The sequence below is a fragment of the Eupeodes corollae genome, chromosome 1, assembly GCF_945859685.1.
Source record: "Eupeodes corollae chromosome 1, idEupCoro1.1, whole genome shotgun sequence".
NCBI classification, from domain to species: domain Eukaryota; kingdom Metazoa; phylum Arthropoda; class Insecta; order Diptera; family Syrphidae; genus Eupeodes; species Eupeodes corollae.
This window is the reverse complement of record NC_079147.1, coordinates 127601677-127620924: the sequence shown is the minus strand read 5'-3', so window position 1 is coordinate 127620924 and position 19248 is coordinate 127601677. Positions and strand designations below refer to the sequence as shown.

The 19248-nt window shown below is 35.1% G+C and overlaps 1 protein-coding gene across 11 annotated transcripts in view; it reads left to right on the top strand.

The window, feature by feature from the left end:
* Positions 1–19248, top strand: part of LOC129952570 (protein doublesex) — a 298820-nt gene that overhangs the window by 82702 nt on the left and 196870 nt on the right. For 2 of the 11 annotated variants that reach the window (XM_056065326.1, XM_056065286.1), the window contains one exon: positions 16055–16216. The exons of the other annotated variants lie outside the window; for them this stretch is intronic. In XM_056065326.1, the coding sequence (XP_055921301.1) occupies positions 16055–16059 (5 nt within the window). In that variant the 3' untranslated portion in view covers positions 16060–16216. The remainder of the gene's footprint in view (positions 1–16054; positions 16217–19248) is intronic. 11 annotated transcript variants of the gene reach the window in all.

Genomic DNA, 19248 nt, shown 5'->3' with positions numbered 1-19248 from the left:
CTTTCGCACCTTCTCGACCCATACCACGCTCCACATGCGCTCTGTTAACCACCTGTTGATCGCTCGCCCCCAACATGTTATTTAGTTCCTGTTCCACCATTTCCATATTTAACGCTAATTCGCAGCTCTCGTTGAATGATTTGGATGAAGCATTTATCAATTCGGATTGATCTTTTTGTTTCTAATACCCATCAAGAAGCGATCTCTTAGCGCTTCATCTTAGAACGCATTATATGAACACGTTTCTGCTAGACCTTTAATTGCCACTATAAAGTCTGCTAACGTCTCATCTGGATTTTGGTTTCTAGCCAAGAATTTAAAGCGTTCCGCTGTCACATTTCTATTGGAGAAAAATGTGTTTTAAGTAAATTCACTAGCTCCTCAAAATTCAATTCTTCCCGCGTCTTAGGTAATGTCAAAGATTTCATAACCTTGTACAAATCGGCGCCTCCAATTGCAATTAAAAACTACGTTTTTTCAACACTTTCTTCATTTTTTTTAAGTTTTAACAGATGCTTCATTCGGTCAATGTATGAGTCAAAATCATCGCCAGTATTAAAATACTCTATTCGACCAATAAATTTGGACGTTTTAGGCACAATCGTCACTATCGACACTACTTTGTCTTCGTTTTTTATTTCTGAATTGTCTTTATTGATTTAACTTTTAAAAAAACACTTTTTTAATTTTGTTTTTACATGGATTTGATTAATCCTCGTCGCCAATGATGTATATGACCCAACGAGAGTGGGAAAGGAAACAACAAGTGCACTGTTCGTGTATATATATTAGAAACAAAACCGCCCTTACAATTTTCGAAAAAAAAAAGTTTATTAACTAATGTTTTTTTTTTAAATTAAACGGCATTGAAGAGCATGCTCGTACAACCCATTCTGGCATCTAATTACTTTTAAAATTACTGGCTTAAACTCATTTTTATTCTTAAATGAGAGCAATTTTCTTTCTTTCTGACTTTCTAACTTATTTGTTCTTTTAAAATTTGTTTCCTTAAAAGCGTTTTTAACAAAAACAAAAATTCTTTAAATAATTGTTCTTAATTTAAAAAAAAAAGACATTTAAACAGAGATTTTTATTATTATATTCTAAACAATATATCAACATAAATAAAACGTTGTCGGGCACAATTACAAGTAATTAATTCTAATTTATTTTTGTATCAAACATTGATAAATAATAAAACAACGTTTTTATTTCATGTAGAGTTAATGTTCTTGAAAATACTCTAAACTGTGAGCTATTTTGGAGAGTCCCGGTTATTCCATAAACATGGATTACATGATTACATGAATTAAACGCATAACTTCATCGCGAGGCCATTCACGACCTTTTATTTTACTCATTTTATATGTGTAAAGCAAAGACGTCAACCAGCTACTTGCGCGAGATATACGAAACTGTTTCGATAAGCTGCAAGAACTGTCGCGAGTCGATACAAATGTGTTTAAACTAGCAATTAATTGCACTTGCAAATACTCGCAAGAAGTTATGAAAGTACTGTCGCGATAGAAACTTCTTGGTAGTTTCCACTTGCAATTCACTGTCGGACAGACTATCGGACATTTATTGCAGAAGTTTTCTTGCAAATGGAAACGCGGCCTAAGACTAAAAGCTTTATTCCATTATTCTTAGGCCGCGTTTCCACTTGCAAGTCAACTCGCGGAAGTCTTGCAGAAGTTTCTTGCAGTCGCGTTTACATTGTCATGTGAATTCTTGCAATTTCTTCTGCAATAAATGTCTTGCTAGAAGCTCGCGCAACATACTGTCGCAATTTATTGCAGATGTATTTACACCAGGAGAGCAATTAATGTCGCAAGAAATCTGGTTGTTTACTTAAAATTGTGATATGTTAAAAATTTGGCAATATCTTGGAACGAAGTTTAAGGTTTCGTTGTATATATTTAAATTACCAGAATTATTTCTAATAATAAGTGTATATATATTAGAAACAAAACCGCCCTTACAATTTTCGAAAAAAAATGTTTATTAACTAATTTTTTTTTTTAAATTAAACAATCCATTCTGGCATCTAATTACTTTTAAAATTACTGGCTTAAACTCATTTTTATTCTTAAATGAGAGCAATTTTCTTTCTTTCTGACTTTCTAACTTATTTGTTCTTTTAAAATTTGTTTCCTTAAAAGCGTTTTTAACAAAAACAAAAATTCTTTAAATAATTGTTCTTAATTTAAAAAAAAACTACATTTGAACAGAGATTTTTATTATTATATTCTAAACAATATATCAACATAAATACAACGTTGTCGGGCACAATTACAAGTAATAAATTCTAATTTATTTTTGTGTCAAACATTGATAAATAATAAAACAACGTTTTTATTTCATGTAGAGTTAATGTTCTTGAAAATACTCTAAACCACTATTTTGGAGAATCCCGGTTATTCCATAAACATGGATTACACTCGTAAACTTCAATTAAACGCATAACTTCTTCGCGAGGCCATTCACGACCTTTTATTTTACTCATTTTACCAGCTACTTGCGCGAGATATACGAAACTGTTTCGATAAGCTGCAAGAACTGTAGCGAGTCGATACAAATGTGTTTAAACTAGCAATTAATTGCACTCGCAAATACTCGCAAGAAGTTATGAAAGTACTGTCGCGATAGAAATTGCTTGGTAGTTTCCACTTGCAATTCACTGTCGGACAGACTATCGGACATTTATTGCAGAAGTTTTCTTGCAAATGGAAACGCGGCCTTACATAATAACCTTATTGCTAAACTTACTCTAACTTGACTTATGCTAATACAGTACGGTGGCAAGTGTGAATACATATCAGGTATCTTGAATAGTTCATACAACTCTTAGATTACTAGTGGCAGTGTGATTAGAAATACCGCTTGTCAATGTCATTAGTCTGTATAGCTGTAAGAGATCTTCTTCATCAGCAGTTGGCTTGCTGACATTAACAGTAAATGGTTTTCATTTTGTTTTACTAGGTCCATTGTCCTTGCCATTTGGGTAGAATACTCAGATTCCAACACTCCAAATAGAGAGTTTGCTATGTTTCCAATGAAATTAGCTGCTCCTCTTTTTGTTCTCTTGGCTAGAAGAATAATGTTTTCCGATTTCAGCTCGTTTCTAATGTGTTTGAATTGATTGAATGTGTTGACGCATATATTTACTTCGTTGCTGCATTTGTTATCATAAGTGATTTAACGTTAGTGTTCCGTTTGCAAAAAGTGAATAATGAAGTTCCATTCACTAGTTGCTATTTTTGGTGTTCCAATTCCTTATTATTAGAACTTTTTCGTCTCTTAGTTGGTATCTCATGTACTATTTATAATAGTTCGTCCTCATCTTCGTGATGTTATAACATCGGTAACTTTCTTTTCGATTGGTAATAGTGCTAATCGATGAATTGGACTTTTCCATACCCCAGATGCTGTTTTTACTTCAACTACTCTTATTGGACCATCATTACCCTTGATTGCCTTGAGGATTCTACCCAAAGCCCATTGAAGTGATGGAACGTTGTCATCTTTAATGATAACCATATCGCCTTCCTTGATGTTCTTAGAGCCTTCCACTTGTAACGGTATTAAAATTCTTAATTCAATTCCTGTGACCGAAATTCATGCTTAAGGTGTGACAAAACATTCCATCTCGCCAAAAGTGTGTGCTTCAGAGGAGTTGCGTTAACATCAGTTTTTGCGGTGAGTGGTTCGCCGCTAAAAAAATGTCGTGAAGTTAATGCTGTTAAATCAATTGGATCACTTGAAAGTGGTGTCAGTGGTCTTGAGCTAAGAATGACTTCAATCCCATTTAATACAGTTTCCAGTTCTTCATATGTTATCGAGGCTGTGGCTCCTCTTTAAAAATGTTTTGCTGATTTTACTGCTGCTTCCCACAATCCTCCGAAGTGAGGGGCCATTGGTGAAGTTGAATTGGATTGCATGACCACTGCACTCTTTAGTTATGGTTTCAAGTGCACCTTCTGAGTAGATTGTGTCATATAATTCAGTTAGTTGATTATTTGCTCAAAAAAATTTGTCGCATTATCACAGTTTATGTTTTGACAATGCCCTCTGTGACCGATGAAACGTTTCAATCGCTCGCTTGCCACGTATTTTGTAATGAATCCAAAATGGTTCACAGTAGTCCATTCCTGAGTTGATTTAAGGTCTTGTCGGTGTGATTCTTGATGAAGGTATATTTCCAGTTACTTGTTGAAGTAATTGTGGTCTAGCTCTAGTGCATTTAATACAGTAGTGTTCAATATTGATCTTGGCAATATTTCCCATTTATAGGCCAAACTTTGTCTCATTTGAGGAAGCAATGTCTGAGGGCCACAGTGTCCGGAGTCTAGTCGAACTCGAACTCGCTTAATTCCCTTGTCATCCAAAAATGGAGACAAGCTAGCAAATTGGCTGTTTCCCTTCAGTTCCTAGTATCTTTGCAGGTCACTGATTTCTTCCTTGAAATCAAATGCCTGCATTTCTCGTATCATCACTGTCAGGGATTCTTCCAGCTGTCGTTTGGATAAGTGGATTTCTCTTATACACTCTTTGTTTCTAGCTTGATTACAGAGCCGCTGGATATACGAGATTATCCCTTGAAGCGTTTTAAAAGATTCTCTATGATTTATCTTGTAAATCATATTCTGATCACAATCCTGGATCACTGTTACTACAGTGATGGGTCTCTTTCTTTCACTGTTGTCTGTTGTCCATAAACTTTTGGAATAACTTTCTGGATAACTATCTTCCTGACCATGTAGAAATAGTGGGCCTTTCAGATTTTCACGAAACTGCATCCATCTTTTATGGTAATGATTCGTCCCAAGAAAGTTTTAGTGACCATAGCTCCTGTACAATATTTTAGCTTAACGACTACTGGAGCCACTGTCCAATAGATCGACAACAACAATCCGCTTTGTTAAATTTAAGCTTGTTATGACACAAGATCTGTCATTCTTTGGTTGCCATGTTAAACCAAGTCACTTAATTGATTCGATGCTTTTATTTCCGAAATCAAGATCGATTCCCTGGTCCTCCTTACCAATAAATAAAAGTAATCGGGAAGATTTGGATACCATTTCCTTAGATTGAATCCTTACTTACTAATTTATTTAAGGTGGCCCTACAGCCCGGGGTGGACCTGGGCGTCAACCAGTTTCGGACGCCAAGTTGGTTGAGGTCTTTACCCATCTGAGTGCTCCACATGAGTCGATATCTTCCTCTACTCCTCCGTCCCTCGGGATTGGATTCGAATACCTTCCGGGCTGGAGCGTTGATGTCCTTTCGCTCTACATGACCTAACCATTTCAGCCCTTGGACTTTAATTCTGTTAACTAGGTCAGTATCGCTGTACAGACCGTACAGTTCGTCGTTATATCTTTTACTCCATTCTCCATCTATGCATACGGGACCGAAGTTACCCGAAGAATTTTTCTCTCGAAGCATCCTAAGACGCTTTCATCTTTCTTTGACACGGTCCAGACCTCAGCGCCATAAATAAGAACCGGGATAATTACTGTCTTATAGATGGTGATTTCAATGCTCGAGAGAGTACTTTACTTCTCAATTGCCTTCTAAGTTCAAAGAAGCAACGATTTGCAAGAGTTATTCTTCGTTTGATTTCACCGCTCGTGTCGTTTATATCGGTGCATAGGTAGACAAAGTCTTTAACTTCCTCGAAGCTATAGCTGTCCATGGTGAAGTTTTGTCCAAGACGTCGTTGTTCAATGTCCTTTTTTGATGACAACATATGCTTAGGCTTGCACTCATTGACCACTAAACACATCTTCTTCGCTTCCGTCGCAATGCTCAAAAACGCTCCACTGACATCACGCTTTGATCTTCCAAGTATGTCAATATCATCTGCGTATCCGAGTAATTGGATGGACCTTTAGAAGATCGTGCCTCTAGTATTGACGGTTCAGTTTTGCACAATTCTTTCCAGAACGATGTTGAATAAGTCGCATGACAGTGCATCACCTTGTCTAAAACCTTTTTCGACATCAAATGCATCGGTGAGATCTTTTCCGACCTTAATAGAGCAGCGTGCATTCTCCATCCTCATTCTGCACAAACGAATAAGTTTGTGTCGTGAATTTTTTTTCAAGATCTGCCGTAGTGTCAATATTTGGTCGATAGTTCCTGTTCTGAAGCCACACTGACAAGGACCTATCAGGTTGTTGACGAACGGCTTCAGACATTCACATAATACGACAGAGAGGATCTTGTATGCAATATTAATTAGACTGATACCTCTGTAGTTGGCGAAATTTAGACGGTCTATTTTTTTATGTATCGGGCAAACTATTCTGTAATTCCACTCATCTGGCATGCGTTCTTCCGACCATATTTTGCAGATGAGTTGGTGCATGCTCCCTACCAAGTCATCCTCCGCTGCCTTAAATAGTTCGGTTGCGATGCCGTCAGCTCCAGCAGCTTTGTTTGACCTAACTTTAGATATACCTATCTTCACTTCTTCGAGGTCGGGTAGGTGTAATTGTTGATCTGCGTCGCCTAGGTTGAGTAGTTCTATCTTCCCTACAGCGGAATTCGGTTTTTCATCGCCGTTATATAATTTGGAGAAGTGGTCTTTCTATATTTTCAACATAGACTGCGGTTTTACAACGATTTTCCCCTGATCGTCCTTACAGGCGTCGGTCGGTGTGTGGCTTGTAAAATTTACGCACCCCATTGCTCTTGTGACATCCCTCTATCTCCTCGATCGCGCGCTTCTCATGCCCCCTTTTTTCCATCTAAGAAACCGGTGTTGCTCTTCTCTTCTGCTTGTAGAGCTCGCGAGCAGCTCTGGTCCTTCTGGGCAGCGCAATTTTATATGCCCCTTGTTTTGCTGCGTGCGCTTGCCGGCATTCGTCGTCAAACCAGGGGTTTCGCTGTTGTGGCCGTGTGAAACCTAGCACTTCACTGGTTTTCAATGCTTAATGCAGATAGCATAGGGGTCCTTAATAGGCTTCTAAAGACTGGATCGGAAAAGTACGTGGCAGTCTCTTGCGATTGTAGCCGTCTAACGTCGAAACTTCTCACAGTACTTCCTTGTTTTGGCTTGGACCGGGATATACGTAGCCGTACCTTGGCTACAACGAGGTAGTGATCCGAGTCAATGTTGTCCCCTCGGAAAGTTCGGATATACTGTATACTGGAAAAGTGTCATGCGTCGATTGTAATGTGGTTAATCTGGTTGACAGTTGATTGATAAGGAGATTTGCATGTCCCCTTGTGGATATTAAGATATGTGAACTGCGTATTAGCTACTAGAACGTGCCGCCCCGCAGCGAAATCGATTAGCCTCAATCCGTTGTCGGAGGTGGTGTCGTGCAGGCTGTATCTCCCGATTGTGCCACCAAAGATTTTTTCTCTTCCTAGTTTGGCGTTCTCCTCCTAAGATAATTTTAATGTCATAGCCAGGGCACTGCTCATAAGTCTTGTCTAAGAGCTCGAAGAATATGTCTTTGGTGTCTTCATCTTTCTTCTTTCTCTCTGTTGGGGCATGCGCGCATATAAGGCTTATGACGAATTTAGCCTTGATGCAGATTGTCGTGATGCGCTCGCTCACACTGTTGAAACTCAAGACTTTGTACCTGAGTCTAGTTATAGCAACAAATCCACACCCAAATAGGCGCTATCTTCGTTCTCGGTAGCAGTCACCGTAGTATACATCCCATCGCACTTCTTGGATGGCAATAATATCTGCCTTGCAGCAGTGTAGGGCTTCCGCTAATTGTTCGGCTGCACGTGGTCTGTTAAGGGACCTAACATTCCACGTACAGATCCGAAGTTCGTTGTCCTTACTTCGTTTGCTTGGGTTGTCAACAGTAAATCCGTCTGTATCCTAGGCTTGTTGGTGCTTCGCATTTATGAAGTCACCCCGACGGCACAACCCCCAACGTTGAGGGCCAGATCCTTAGTATAACTCCAAAGACGGGGAGCCGGATAAAACCGCTCCTTATAGGCTTGGGCTCCGAATAATAGTAAAAGCCCTATAAGAATAAGGAGAGGTACCATAAACTTCTCCCCCCCTCTCTCGTTTGCTGCCCCCAACAAATTTCCACTTAGGTTAGAACACAATCTCCAGTTGAGGTTTTATGGACCCGATGTTCACCGCGGGGAGGTCCGAGTAGGAGTTGATAGACAGAGGTGGGTTTTGAGAAAAAACCTGTGGACGCTTGTAGTCTCTAGAATGCACATGTCTACCATTTGACCAGTTTGAATTCTCCTCCCTTTAATATTTGTGTGGCTCTGTTTTGCATTTCCAGGGTTGTAACTAGGCTACTATCGCTGGTCAAACAATCATCGACATAGAAATCATTGTATAGAGTTTTGGATCTAAGTGGACATTTTTCTTTGTTAATAATAATTTAGAGGTGCTTTTTCATCAACTCTGCATACAATAGCTTAGTATGTTTTGTAATAGTGAAAATAGTTGACCTTATTCTGTAGGTCCTCTGTACATGATATCATTTAATGAAAACCCTTAAGACGTTTTTCATTATGCATCAAAAACGACTCGAAGTTTGTTGGTGCTACTATCTTCTTTAAAAACACAGTGATGTGGTATGAAGTAACTAAGCAATGCTATGTCATTGATGTCGATTTTGGCCTTGTGGCCTAAATCTTCGTGTTCTTCCATAAATTTAATGTATTGGTCTTTCACTTCCCTATTTTTGACTAATTTTCGTTCAAGTGCTAGAAATCTGTTCACTGCTATTTCCTTAGATTTTCCGAGCAGAGCAGATGTATCTCCATGAAATGGTAGCTCCACAAAGAATCTTCCTTCAGTGCTTATTTTTGTATTTTGTGCAAAATGAGCTTCACACATCTCTTCGTCTCTTAACAAGTTGCTATCTTGTGTTTCTACTTTTCCGATGCTCCATAGTCGTTCAATCATTTGATGTAGGTCGTTGTCATCGTAAGTAGAGATGCCACATGTTGCTGTATTTGTCTTTGATTCTGTTAACTTTAATGCTATCACCCATCCAAGAACTGTGTTTTGTAGTTTAGGTAGATCATCTGATAAACGTATCTGCCCAATGGAAAGTAATTGATGATAGAACTCTGCACCAAGAAGAATATCAATTTTGTCTGGTCGATTGAAGAATGGGTCGGCCAATGGTACATTCTTTGGAATTGCCCACGATGAAGTGTTGCGATGGTTGTGGAGATATGATATTTGGTAGAACAAAAGCTTTTAATTGAGTATTAAAAACACTTGTTCTTGATTCAAATTTTACGTTTACACGTTGGTGGGATTCTCTTTTTCCGTTGTCAATTCCTTGGATGCTAATTGATGTAGGCTTTCAATGAAGACCTGGTTTCCTAACAAGGCGTTCTTTTATTAGATTCACTTGTGAATCGGAAATAATACAGCTTTGCACTCAAACCTTTGTCCATTCTTTGTTATCAGCTCTACGATGGCTGTACTCAGGAATATGTACTTATGAACTTCTGGGTTCTTCGATGCTGATAATATCACTGATGAACTTGCATTTGCTTGAGACTTTGTATTATTGTCCGCTTCTATGTTAGTTGCATGCTTCATACTTTGATATCCCTTGATGTGCCTCTCAATATGTAGAAGTGTGTTGTGTTTTTGGTTGCATTTCAGCAGCATGGCCAAGCTTTAGGCAATTAATGAAATTTGAGTCTGTAACTTTATGAATTGCTTGCAGGAAACTATAGGATGCGTTCCAGATTGACAAACCTTACAAGTTCCTTTTTGATTTGATATTAAAGACGCATATGCTCGAGGATTTGAATACTTTTTTTTCTGTCCAATTGATTGATTTCAACTGACTTTCCAGGAATTTCAACAATTCTTTTATTGATTGTAATTCCTTTGGTTTAGTAACGGATTGCTCGCAAAGAATTCTTGTGCTTTGATCAAGTTTGCTCACAAGCAAATATATTTTTAAATGGGATCCCAAGATGCCTTATCCACACCATGCCTAACGCTATCAAACACTCTTGCGTGGTGCCGTGTAGATTCTTGATGGCCGATGCTGATGCTGTGGTTGTGTACTGTGGGGTTTCTCAATTATCTTTTGTATGAGGGTGAAAGTGAGGACCCTGATATTGTTTTATCTTTCTTGAAGGCTTGTCTATGCTGTTCGGCAATTGTCTTCAGTCAGTGAAAGATGACGAATTAAGTTCTCAGCTGTTCAACTTAGATTTGTTTTGAGGTACAACATCTTCTGAATGTTGGGTATAGATTGCTTGTCTACCATTTGTGAAAATAGATACAAACAACTGTCGCCATTTTAGGTAATCACCATCAAATTTAGGAATGGTAACCTTTTGAAGACATAGTGAGTTGTTTTTAACGACGCTAATTTCAGAATTGCTACTGCCTTGTGGATTTTTGTATTTTTATGGATAACTTTACAAATGTTTGTTGAATCCTCTGCTCCAAATTGATGAAGTCTATATGTTTATAGCCTTCTGCTGCTGGGTTATCACTTAACTCCCATACGGTGTAATTGGCGGATTCAACTTGCTGCCACAGTTGCTCAATAGATCGAAACTTGACTTCGTGGTATTGTGGTGGTTCATTATTATCCATTGATATTCCATCCAATAATCTCTCAAAAGAGCACATGATTGCTCTCTGTCTTCGAATGGCACTCGTTATTTTGGATGGTTCTGGTGCTTCTATGCTTCTCGATGATGGTGCAGGCAGGCTTTCTTGGTGTAATTTGCCGGATTCATCTAAGGACACTATTGCCTCTTAAAAATGTTTGATGTATTGTTGCACTTATGTTATTGCCGGCCACAGTCAAACTTGCGCCCAGTGCAAGATTAGTAGAAAGCACCTCTTGTTTATATTTTCACACATAAAGTGATATAGAAGCATAAGCTCTTGCCACGTTACCCAGGAGGTAGACTTTCAGTGCGTTTTTTTATAAGGGTTGATATAAGTAACCCTAAACCATAAACTAAGACCCAGCGATGAAATGAGCAGGGGGGAAACGTTTTAACTTGGAAACTTACTTTTCTGGCCTTACATTTTGCAAATTCAGAAATTAGGTTTAATAATTCCTTTTCAATGGACATTATAAATTTTAAGTTTAGGAAAACTACTGTCTTCTGAAGCTACCGTGACCGGTATTGCATTAAGAATTTGGAGAGTAGTTACTAACTTCGGGTTCGGAGCAAAATCTTAAAGGTTTGGACTAAACAAAATTTAATACATCCAAACTTGAGTTAAGTGATGTAACAAGTGGGGATATAACGGTTAACTCTTGAAACAATTCTTCTGCATCTCAACCTTTAAAAATACCTAATGTTAAAACATTCTGCAATATTTACTTATGTTACTTAAAATAAAAACTTTATACTATACGTATCAAGTATTTTGAAAAATCTTTGTTTCGGGTCTAATATAGTTTCAGGATATTCATCAGCATAAAGTCTTCCTCCCCGTTGAGATCGCAATGATAAAGCTTCAGAAAACATATTTGTTATTTCTCTAGGGAACTAGCAATACAATCGGTTAATTAAACATACCTCCGGACGGACTTTACAAATATTTACAAGTTTTATTTATATTTTCTAAAATATTAAACCAAACATTTTATTTCCTAAAGATTCTGCAATATTTTTTTGCCTCTAGGTTTACTTACTCTATAAGAGCTGTATATATTTCTTCAAAATTTGTTTTTAAAGGCTTCAATGCTTCTAACCTGTTCTCCCATTTAGTCTCAGAAAGGGGTTTTCAAGTAAGACTTGGATTTTTTTTCTTATAAATATCCCACCTAGTTGTAGAACTTGAAAAAAAGTTATACAAACATTGAATTTGAATCGATACATTTAACTGCTTATAATGAGATAAGGAATTGCAGCAACATGTAGCGAAAAATGCTCTTGGTTCCAGGGTTCGAATTCGATTTTGAGCACCCCCTTCTTTTCCTTTTATATTCAAACCATTATCATAACTTTGGCTTCCACCCTCTGACCTATATGATTTCGTATAGATAAGTTTCTTTTTAATATATCCCATGTTAGTTTCGATACTGAGTGTGTAAAAAAAAACGTGAACATGCATCGACCATTTAGTCTTGGCCTCGTTTTTTCGGAGGGGCATTTTTTCGTTGTTTTTTTGAAGATGAGAACTCACATTCAGGTACGGTGCGTGATACAAAACCTGCACGTTGCAGCCCATACGATTCAATATGAATAAGTATTTTGCTTCGTCATACTCTCTACGTTGATTTTGGAACTCAGTGTTTTAGTTATGCAATATCTTGAGTTAAATTTTTATTGAATGCAAGAATGAAAGTGATGTTGTTAGTGCAAGAGATAACTTAGGACAGTTGTGATGGATGTTTTTTTGAGATAATTTTAAAATGTTTTGTGGTGAAAAAATGGGAAATAGTAGTATATATTTGTTTGCGCATGATCAAATTACATTTTCTTGCTACTGGTATTGCGCCCCCAGAATTTTTCACCCTGTGCATTTGTACATCTTGCACATATGCCTTGTCCGGCCCTGACTAATGCTGAAACTTCCTTGAAATACCTTTTGGTAAAGTATTCATGGTCGAAGTCAACATTCGGATATCCCTTGATTTACTGGTCACCTTCCATTGCTGTTGAAGCCGTAGAAGCATTTCTTCAAAGTAAATCTTCATATTTTTGCGGTCAGATGAATCCTTTTTGAAGTTGAAGATGATCCGCTGGATCTCTTTACCACTAGCTGAATGATTTTATCTTTGTAGCTTTTTAGATAAGTATGTAAACGTATACGTCAGACACAGATAAGTAAGTAGATGAAGGTATGTACGTATGTAAATAGATATATCTATTTACGATCAGCCACTTCTTTTTGGTGAATCTAGGGTTTAGATATGTATATCTAACGATGATGAATAAGATCATACGTCAATCAATAGTTCTTATGATCAGTTGGATCACCAAAATGTTCAGACTCGTTTGTCTGAAGATGGAGTTATAAAGCACATTTACTTAATAATTTTTAAGTTTTAAAACAAGCACTTGAACCTGTTAAAATGAAGATAATCCAACTGAATCAGAAACAACCAGTGTTGGGTTTTGTTACTTAAATGATTTTTATTACTCCAATAACGAGTCTTTTATACCTTAAAGCTACAATTATTACAAACAAAAGTTGGAAACAATATTACAACATAAAATACTTAAATTATAACAAAAAGAAAAGCCAAAACAAAATGCAAATATCTAGGTTGGCGTCAGCAACACAATATGGTTGCCAGTGACGATGATATTCCGTAATTGTATCATATCAACTGCAGCGCAGCTTTTCTGATTCCTTGGCTTCAATGAAATTGGTGTTGTATAATTTTTATTGAACTAAACAAAAACAATACCTGTACAAATTGAAAGATGGTTATGTCTGTGACTCTGATTGAATTAAAAAAAAATTTAATGAAATAAAAAAACAAATAAAATTTTTTTTTTTAAACTGTACATTTTTGTTTGTATATTGACAACTTCATACAATTATTTTTTTAAGGAATGAAAATAGATTACTATTTCATTTTCATAAATTTTAGTTCATTTGTTGAACCGTTTTGTCTTACTATCTCTAAGACATAGCCACCTCCCCAAATTGTTGTCATGTTGCATGGTGGGATTATCTCTGAGGTAGAAGTCAATAGGAATAAATAAATTACAAATTACTTTAAGTAAAGAAAAACGAAAAAATCTATAATTTTTACTTACTGTTAACTCTCCAAGATCTGCGACAATGTGATCTCCCCAACGCGTATTAACTTTTCGTAGAGGGAAAATATTGTATTTAATTTTTGCATCCAGATATTTGTTTGGAGGGTTTAAAATTGCTTATTTCGTTTAGCGATTTTGCTTCTCTAACCGCAAAATCATCAAGAGTAAATATGGAATATTCTTCTTCTACTAAGTAACAAACTGTAACAACGAAATTTCCTTTTATAGAAGTCCTCGCATTCAGATTTTTGTACTTTAGTAGAAGTATCCCCAGATCCGCACTCAATCCTCAATATAAAACCTGCAGAAACATTTTTTTTTTTTTTGAATATTTTCATGTTTATTCAGGAAAATAAAATTAATTTATAACGAATTTTCTAATTGTTTTATTTTTTATTCACACGAATAAACATGTTTAACAGGTGCGTACATACATTTGTATTTACCATTAGTGTGTTTGTTCAATGTACGTGGTCCACGATGAATTTTCTTTACCCATTAGTAATCGTGATAAGGATCTGGCTTTTTTTACAATATCTGAGTAGTTTCCAGGTATCGAATTTTCTTTGTTGCTTTGTTTTTTTGTTGCTTTTTTTCTGTTTTTTATTATCCTTGAAATGACGGTGATAAAGTTGAAAAGTCAAACTTGTTGTTCCCATAATGAACTGAACATGTTTATACGTTCCCCAGAGTCGAAATACATAGTAGTTACATAACGAGGTTATACATAAAAAAGTGTGAAATTTTATTTTCAATTCAAAAGGAGGTCTAGTGAAAATTGAAGATTTTTTATTAATTTAAATTTGTTTCTTAAATATTAGAGCTGTTTTTCAAAGTTTTTTTTTTTACATACAAGTGAAAGCTTTAAAGAAAAAAAAAATATAAAAATAAAATAAAGCCTATATTTGAAATCTTATTTTCAATTAAAAACTAAAAACTAGTTTGCATGTTATTGCTTTTTCTTTGTTTTGTACGCAGGTAAAAAAACATTATACAAAATCTTGTGCGTTTTGCAGTGCGTGCGTCTTTGAGTAACGGTGTGTTACATCGCCCCATAAAAATGAAGCATTTAAACTTGTCGTGATCTTGTCTTCTTTGTGTGGAGACGTTTGAATCCCAATCAAATCAAAAGGAGCATTTAATTCAATGCGCAAAGAATCATCAAAATGGACAGCAATATCCATCAAACCAGCAACAACTACCAGAACAACAGCTACAGCAAATACAACAACATCATAAATTAATAGAAAAACTCCAATTATAAATACGCGAACTTTAACAATAGCATCAGGAACAGCAAAAATAACGTCCACTAATTTCATCAGCAGCTTTTAAAAAAAATAAAACTCGACCACCCGTCAACTTCTGCAGCGGGAATTGCATCGAAGATAATAAAGAATACAAGCATGGTTACTTGTACTTTGTTTTAAAGGGAATCGTGAGGTAAATAAAGAATTCATTTAAAAACCGCGTAATTTTTTAATAGGATAAAGCAATGATGCATGAAGATTTTCACCAAAAAATAAGTAAGCACCATAAAATTCAACTTGGAACTTTTTGCGGAGTACGTAAAAATAAGTGGTGAAGAAATATTGATATAATTAAAATCAATGGCTGCTGAAATGAAAGCAGTTTTCTTGGACGAAATGTCTAAGATTATCCTAATCAAAATGGATGAATTCCAAGAAAGGGATAGTGGATGATCACTGATAAGATTAAAATCAGAAGAAATAAACATCAATAAATACCAGCCATTGAGTGGTTCAAGATATTTATCTTTACCAACAAATATTGCTGGCAAGAAAGCCATTGTCAATGTAGAGAACAATGATGACTATTGTTTTAAATGGGCAATTATATCCAGAGCTTGAGTCATATGTAGAAAAAACATCTTCCTTCTATCAAGTATCTGGTAAATTAAGAGATATAATTGCCCTGGACAATATAATTCTAGATTTCACAGGGCTTTCATTTCCCCTTGAACTACGGGAAATAAAAACGTTTGAGTCGAAGAACAATATTAGCATACAATATTACATGACAGTGCAAGAAAAACGCAACCATGCTAATATTTAACTCTAAATGAGAGGTAAAGGTACACCCCTTATGTGGATAAACCATATTAGTCGGTTGATCTCAAGTGAAGTGCTGGAAAGTTCAAGAAGTAACAAAAATGCCAGCAAATGATAACAAGATGATAAAATTTGCAAACTATGATAAACAATGGTTATTCCATTTTGCAACATACGCTGGTTTGAATGCTTCTTAAAACCGATTGATACTTGTTTTCCGGACCAAAATTCTCACATTTCTGTATTTCTTTTTTTCTTTATAGGATAAAACTTAGTGAAATCATTCACAGTTTAGTTCAAGACACCATGGGCAAATACAACAATCATATCAGAAGCGTGACACCCTTAGCGATACAGGCATATTGCTTTGAGAATCAAAAATGTGCAAAATATGCGCAAGCAAAATCAATATCGGAGAAATTAAGGTAAGGGTTCATTGTAACTTAACAGGCAAATATAGGGGGGTAGCCCATAATCTTTGCAACCTTAAATATAAGGTGCCACCTTTCTTTTCAATTTTATTTCATAATCTAACTGGTTTTGATGCACATTTATTTTTCAAATCGCTTCGAAAAATTGATGGTAAAATCAAAGTGATACCACCTAATAAAAAAAATGTATTTTATTTTTAAGAAAATTTTTATTGATGAAAAATATTCAAAAGAACTTAGATTCTTAGACTCTTTGTGCTGCTTTGTGCTGGGTAATAGCATAGATAGTTTAGCTAGAAATGTAGTTCCTTCAGACTTCATACATTAGAATTGCAGACTTTCAAACAGAGCAAAGTCTGGAATTAGTGAAGAGAAAAGGTGTATCTCTATATGATTTAATGGATTCTTGGCAAAAAATATGTGAGACATGTCTTCCTGAATGAGTGAAGTTTTTAAAATAACTCACGAATGAGGAATGTTCAATTGAAGATTATAAGTCGATCATACAAATATGGAATCATTTTAACTGCAGTAATCTTAAAAATTATATTTTAAAAGTGATGTTGTGTTGTTAGCTGACATTTTTGAAAATTTCAGAAAAGTTTGTAAACATAGAAACTCTTTAGATCCTTTTCACTACTATACAGCTACTGGTTTATCTTGGGATGCTATGTTAAAAGTGACAAAACTGAAACTGGAACTTTTGACTGACATTGAAATGTACAATTTGGGTAAGTTCATTAATGTAAAAACGCAGCAGTAATGCAAGATTTACGTTCATAAATGTAAATACACAGCATTACCTCAGTCGGTAACTCTGTTCAAAAAACAGTCGAATAGCTGAAATGCGATCAAACCTGCAGTGATTTTATTTGTGTTGCAGCTTTGCAGGAAAATGTCAGAACAAGACAAGTAGGTAAAATAATTGGATATTTATTAAATTTTTGTCAAAAAATAAAAGAATTTGTTATTAATAAGTTAAAATATAATATTTATACTTCATAGAAATGAATGAATGAATTTGTTCCATTCAAAACATTTAAAATAAGTCCTTATAAAACATTTTGATTGGACATTTTGTCGAAAGAATTTTGTTAAGACACTAGAAAACCAAAACTCAAAGAAAAAAATGTATTATTTCTGTCATACTGACATACTCTGACAGTTCAATTTTATAGGCGCCTAATTTGATGACATTTATGAACCGGTTTTTGATATTGTATATCTGCCGCATTCTTGCAGTAGTTTTTCTGTTCATAAATGCATTGCATGAATTTTTTCAGCATGACTTGTGCAACTATTTGCATTTTTGAACGCAGCCTTTCTTTCAAAATGGGATAAGAGGTGGTCTTACCCAATGCAGTCTTAGATATTCCAGGGGCGATAATAAATTTACTGTATCATATGACTCTGAAAAACCATCTTCATGCTTGGTTTTATTTAGATGCCAATAATTTATATTTATGTGCAATATCGATGAATCTTGCTCGTGGAGATTTTGAATGGCACAAGAATTTTCTCTGACATATATAGAAATCCTTAATGATATTTATGTACGATATGTTTTAGAAGTTGATCTAGAATATCCCGAATATTTTCATGATATTCATAACAATTTGCCTTTTTACACACAAAATATAGCAACACCACGCTTTAAATTCAAGAAATTTGTAGCAAGTTTTTTAGCTAAAGAGAGTTTAAAGCCAGCTCTGAAACATGGTTTGATTTATAAAAAAAGTCCGTCATGAGATTAATTTAAACAATCAAAATGGCTAGAACAATATATTTCCCAAACTTAGAAAAAAGCTAAAACTGATTTCCAAAAAAAGTTTCTTCAGCTAATGATTTTTTTTATGGAAAAACAATACAAAATATTGAGAAGCGTACTGATGAATTGTTACACGATGGGAAAATACAAAAAATCACTTTAAGCTAGTCGTTGGGTTGCGAAAAAAAACTTCCATAGTTCCTTACAATTTGCCCATGAAGATGATGAAATATCTAACCCATTGTTGGCTATACAAATGAGTAAATGTAATGTTACACTCAACAAAACGATTTATCTAGGTTTCATAGTACTTGAGCACTAAAAACTTCAAATATATACATTCCACTATGACTATATCAAACCAAAATATCATCAAAATGCCCTTCTTAATTACTGATGCCTTTATTTATAATATAAAAATTTGAAGACTTTTTATGATATTTTGAATGATATATATTATTAGGGTTTGATACATAAACCAATATAGTATTCCTAGGATGCTTTAGGTATGTTTAAGGACGGGAGCTGTGGAAAAAAAATGTTGGAATTTGTTGGTTTGAGAGCTAAAATGTACTCCTTCTACATAAAAAACGCGAAATCTGTCCAGAAAGCGAAAGAAGTCAAAAGGTCTGTCACCAAACGATTACGACTATACAAAAATGGTATTTAATAAAATTGAAAACTATGAAAATATGTTAACATTTAGGAGTAAATTACATACAATTTACACCCAAAATTTAAACAAATAGATGACATCAGTACACTTGCCTGGGGACATAAAAATGTACCCAATTGCTTTGATCCCTTACTATCAAAGAAAACCTGTAAATATACACAAATATGTACAAATATGTACAAATAAAAAATTAAATAAATTCGAAAAAAAGATTGTTTAATATTATGCAATATAATGTAATGTAATGCAATAAACTAAGAATACAATCAAAATTTTAAAAAGAATGTTTAATAATATACTATAATAATGTAATCCAATATGAATAAAATAATGTGCAAAAATGAAAAATTCATCATTTTACTTTTAATCAACATGTCGTTAACACTTACTTTAAGGAAATGAGTCGACTCTTAATGCTCAGTATTTTCCAACAATCGTCCTTAAATCTAATTATGTATGTGGACTTATAGATTTCCAAACATATAATTCAATTCCAAATGTAGATGGGAGTAATAACATGTTATGGATCGGTGAAAGTGTTATTTCTTTTCCTATTGGTTCACATGAAATTGAAGATAACAA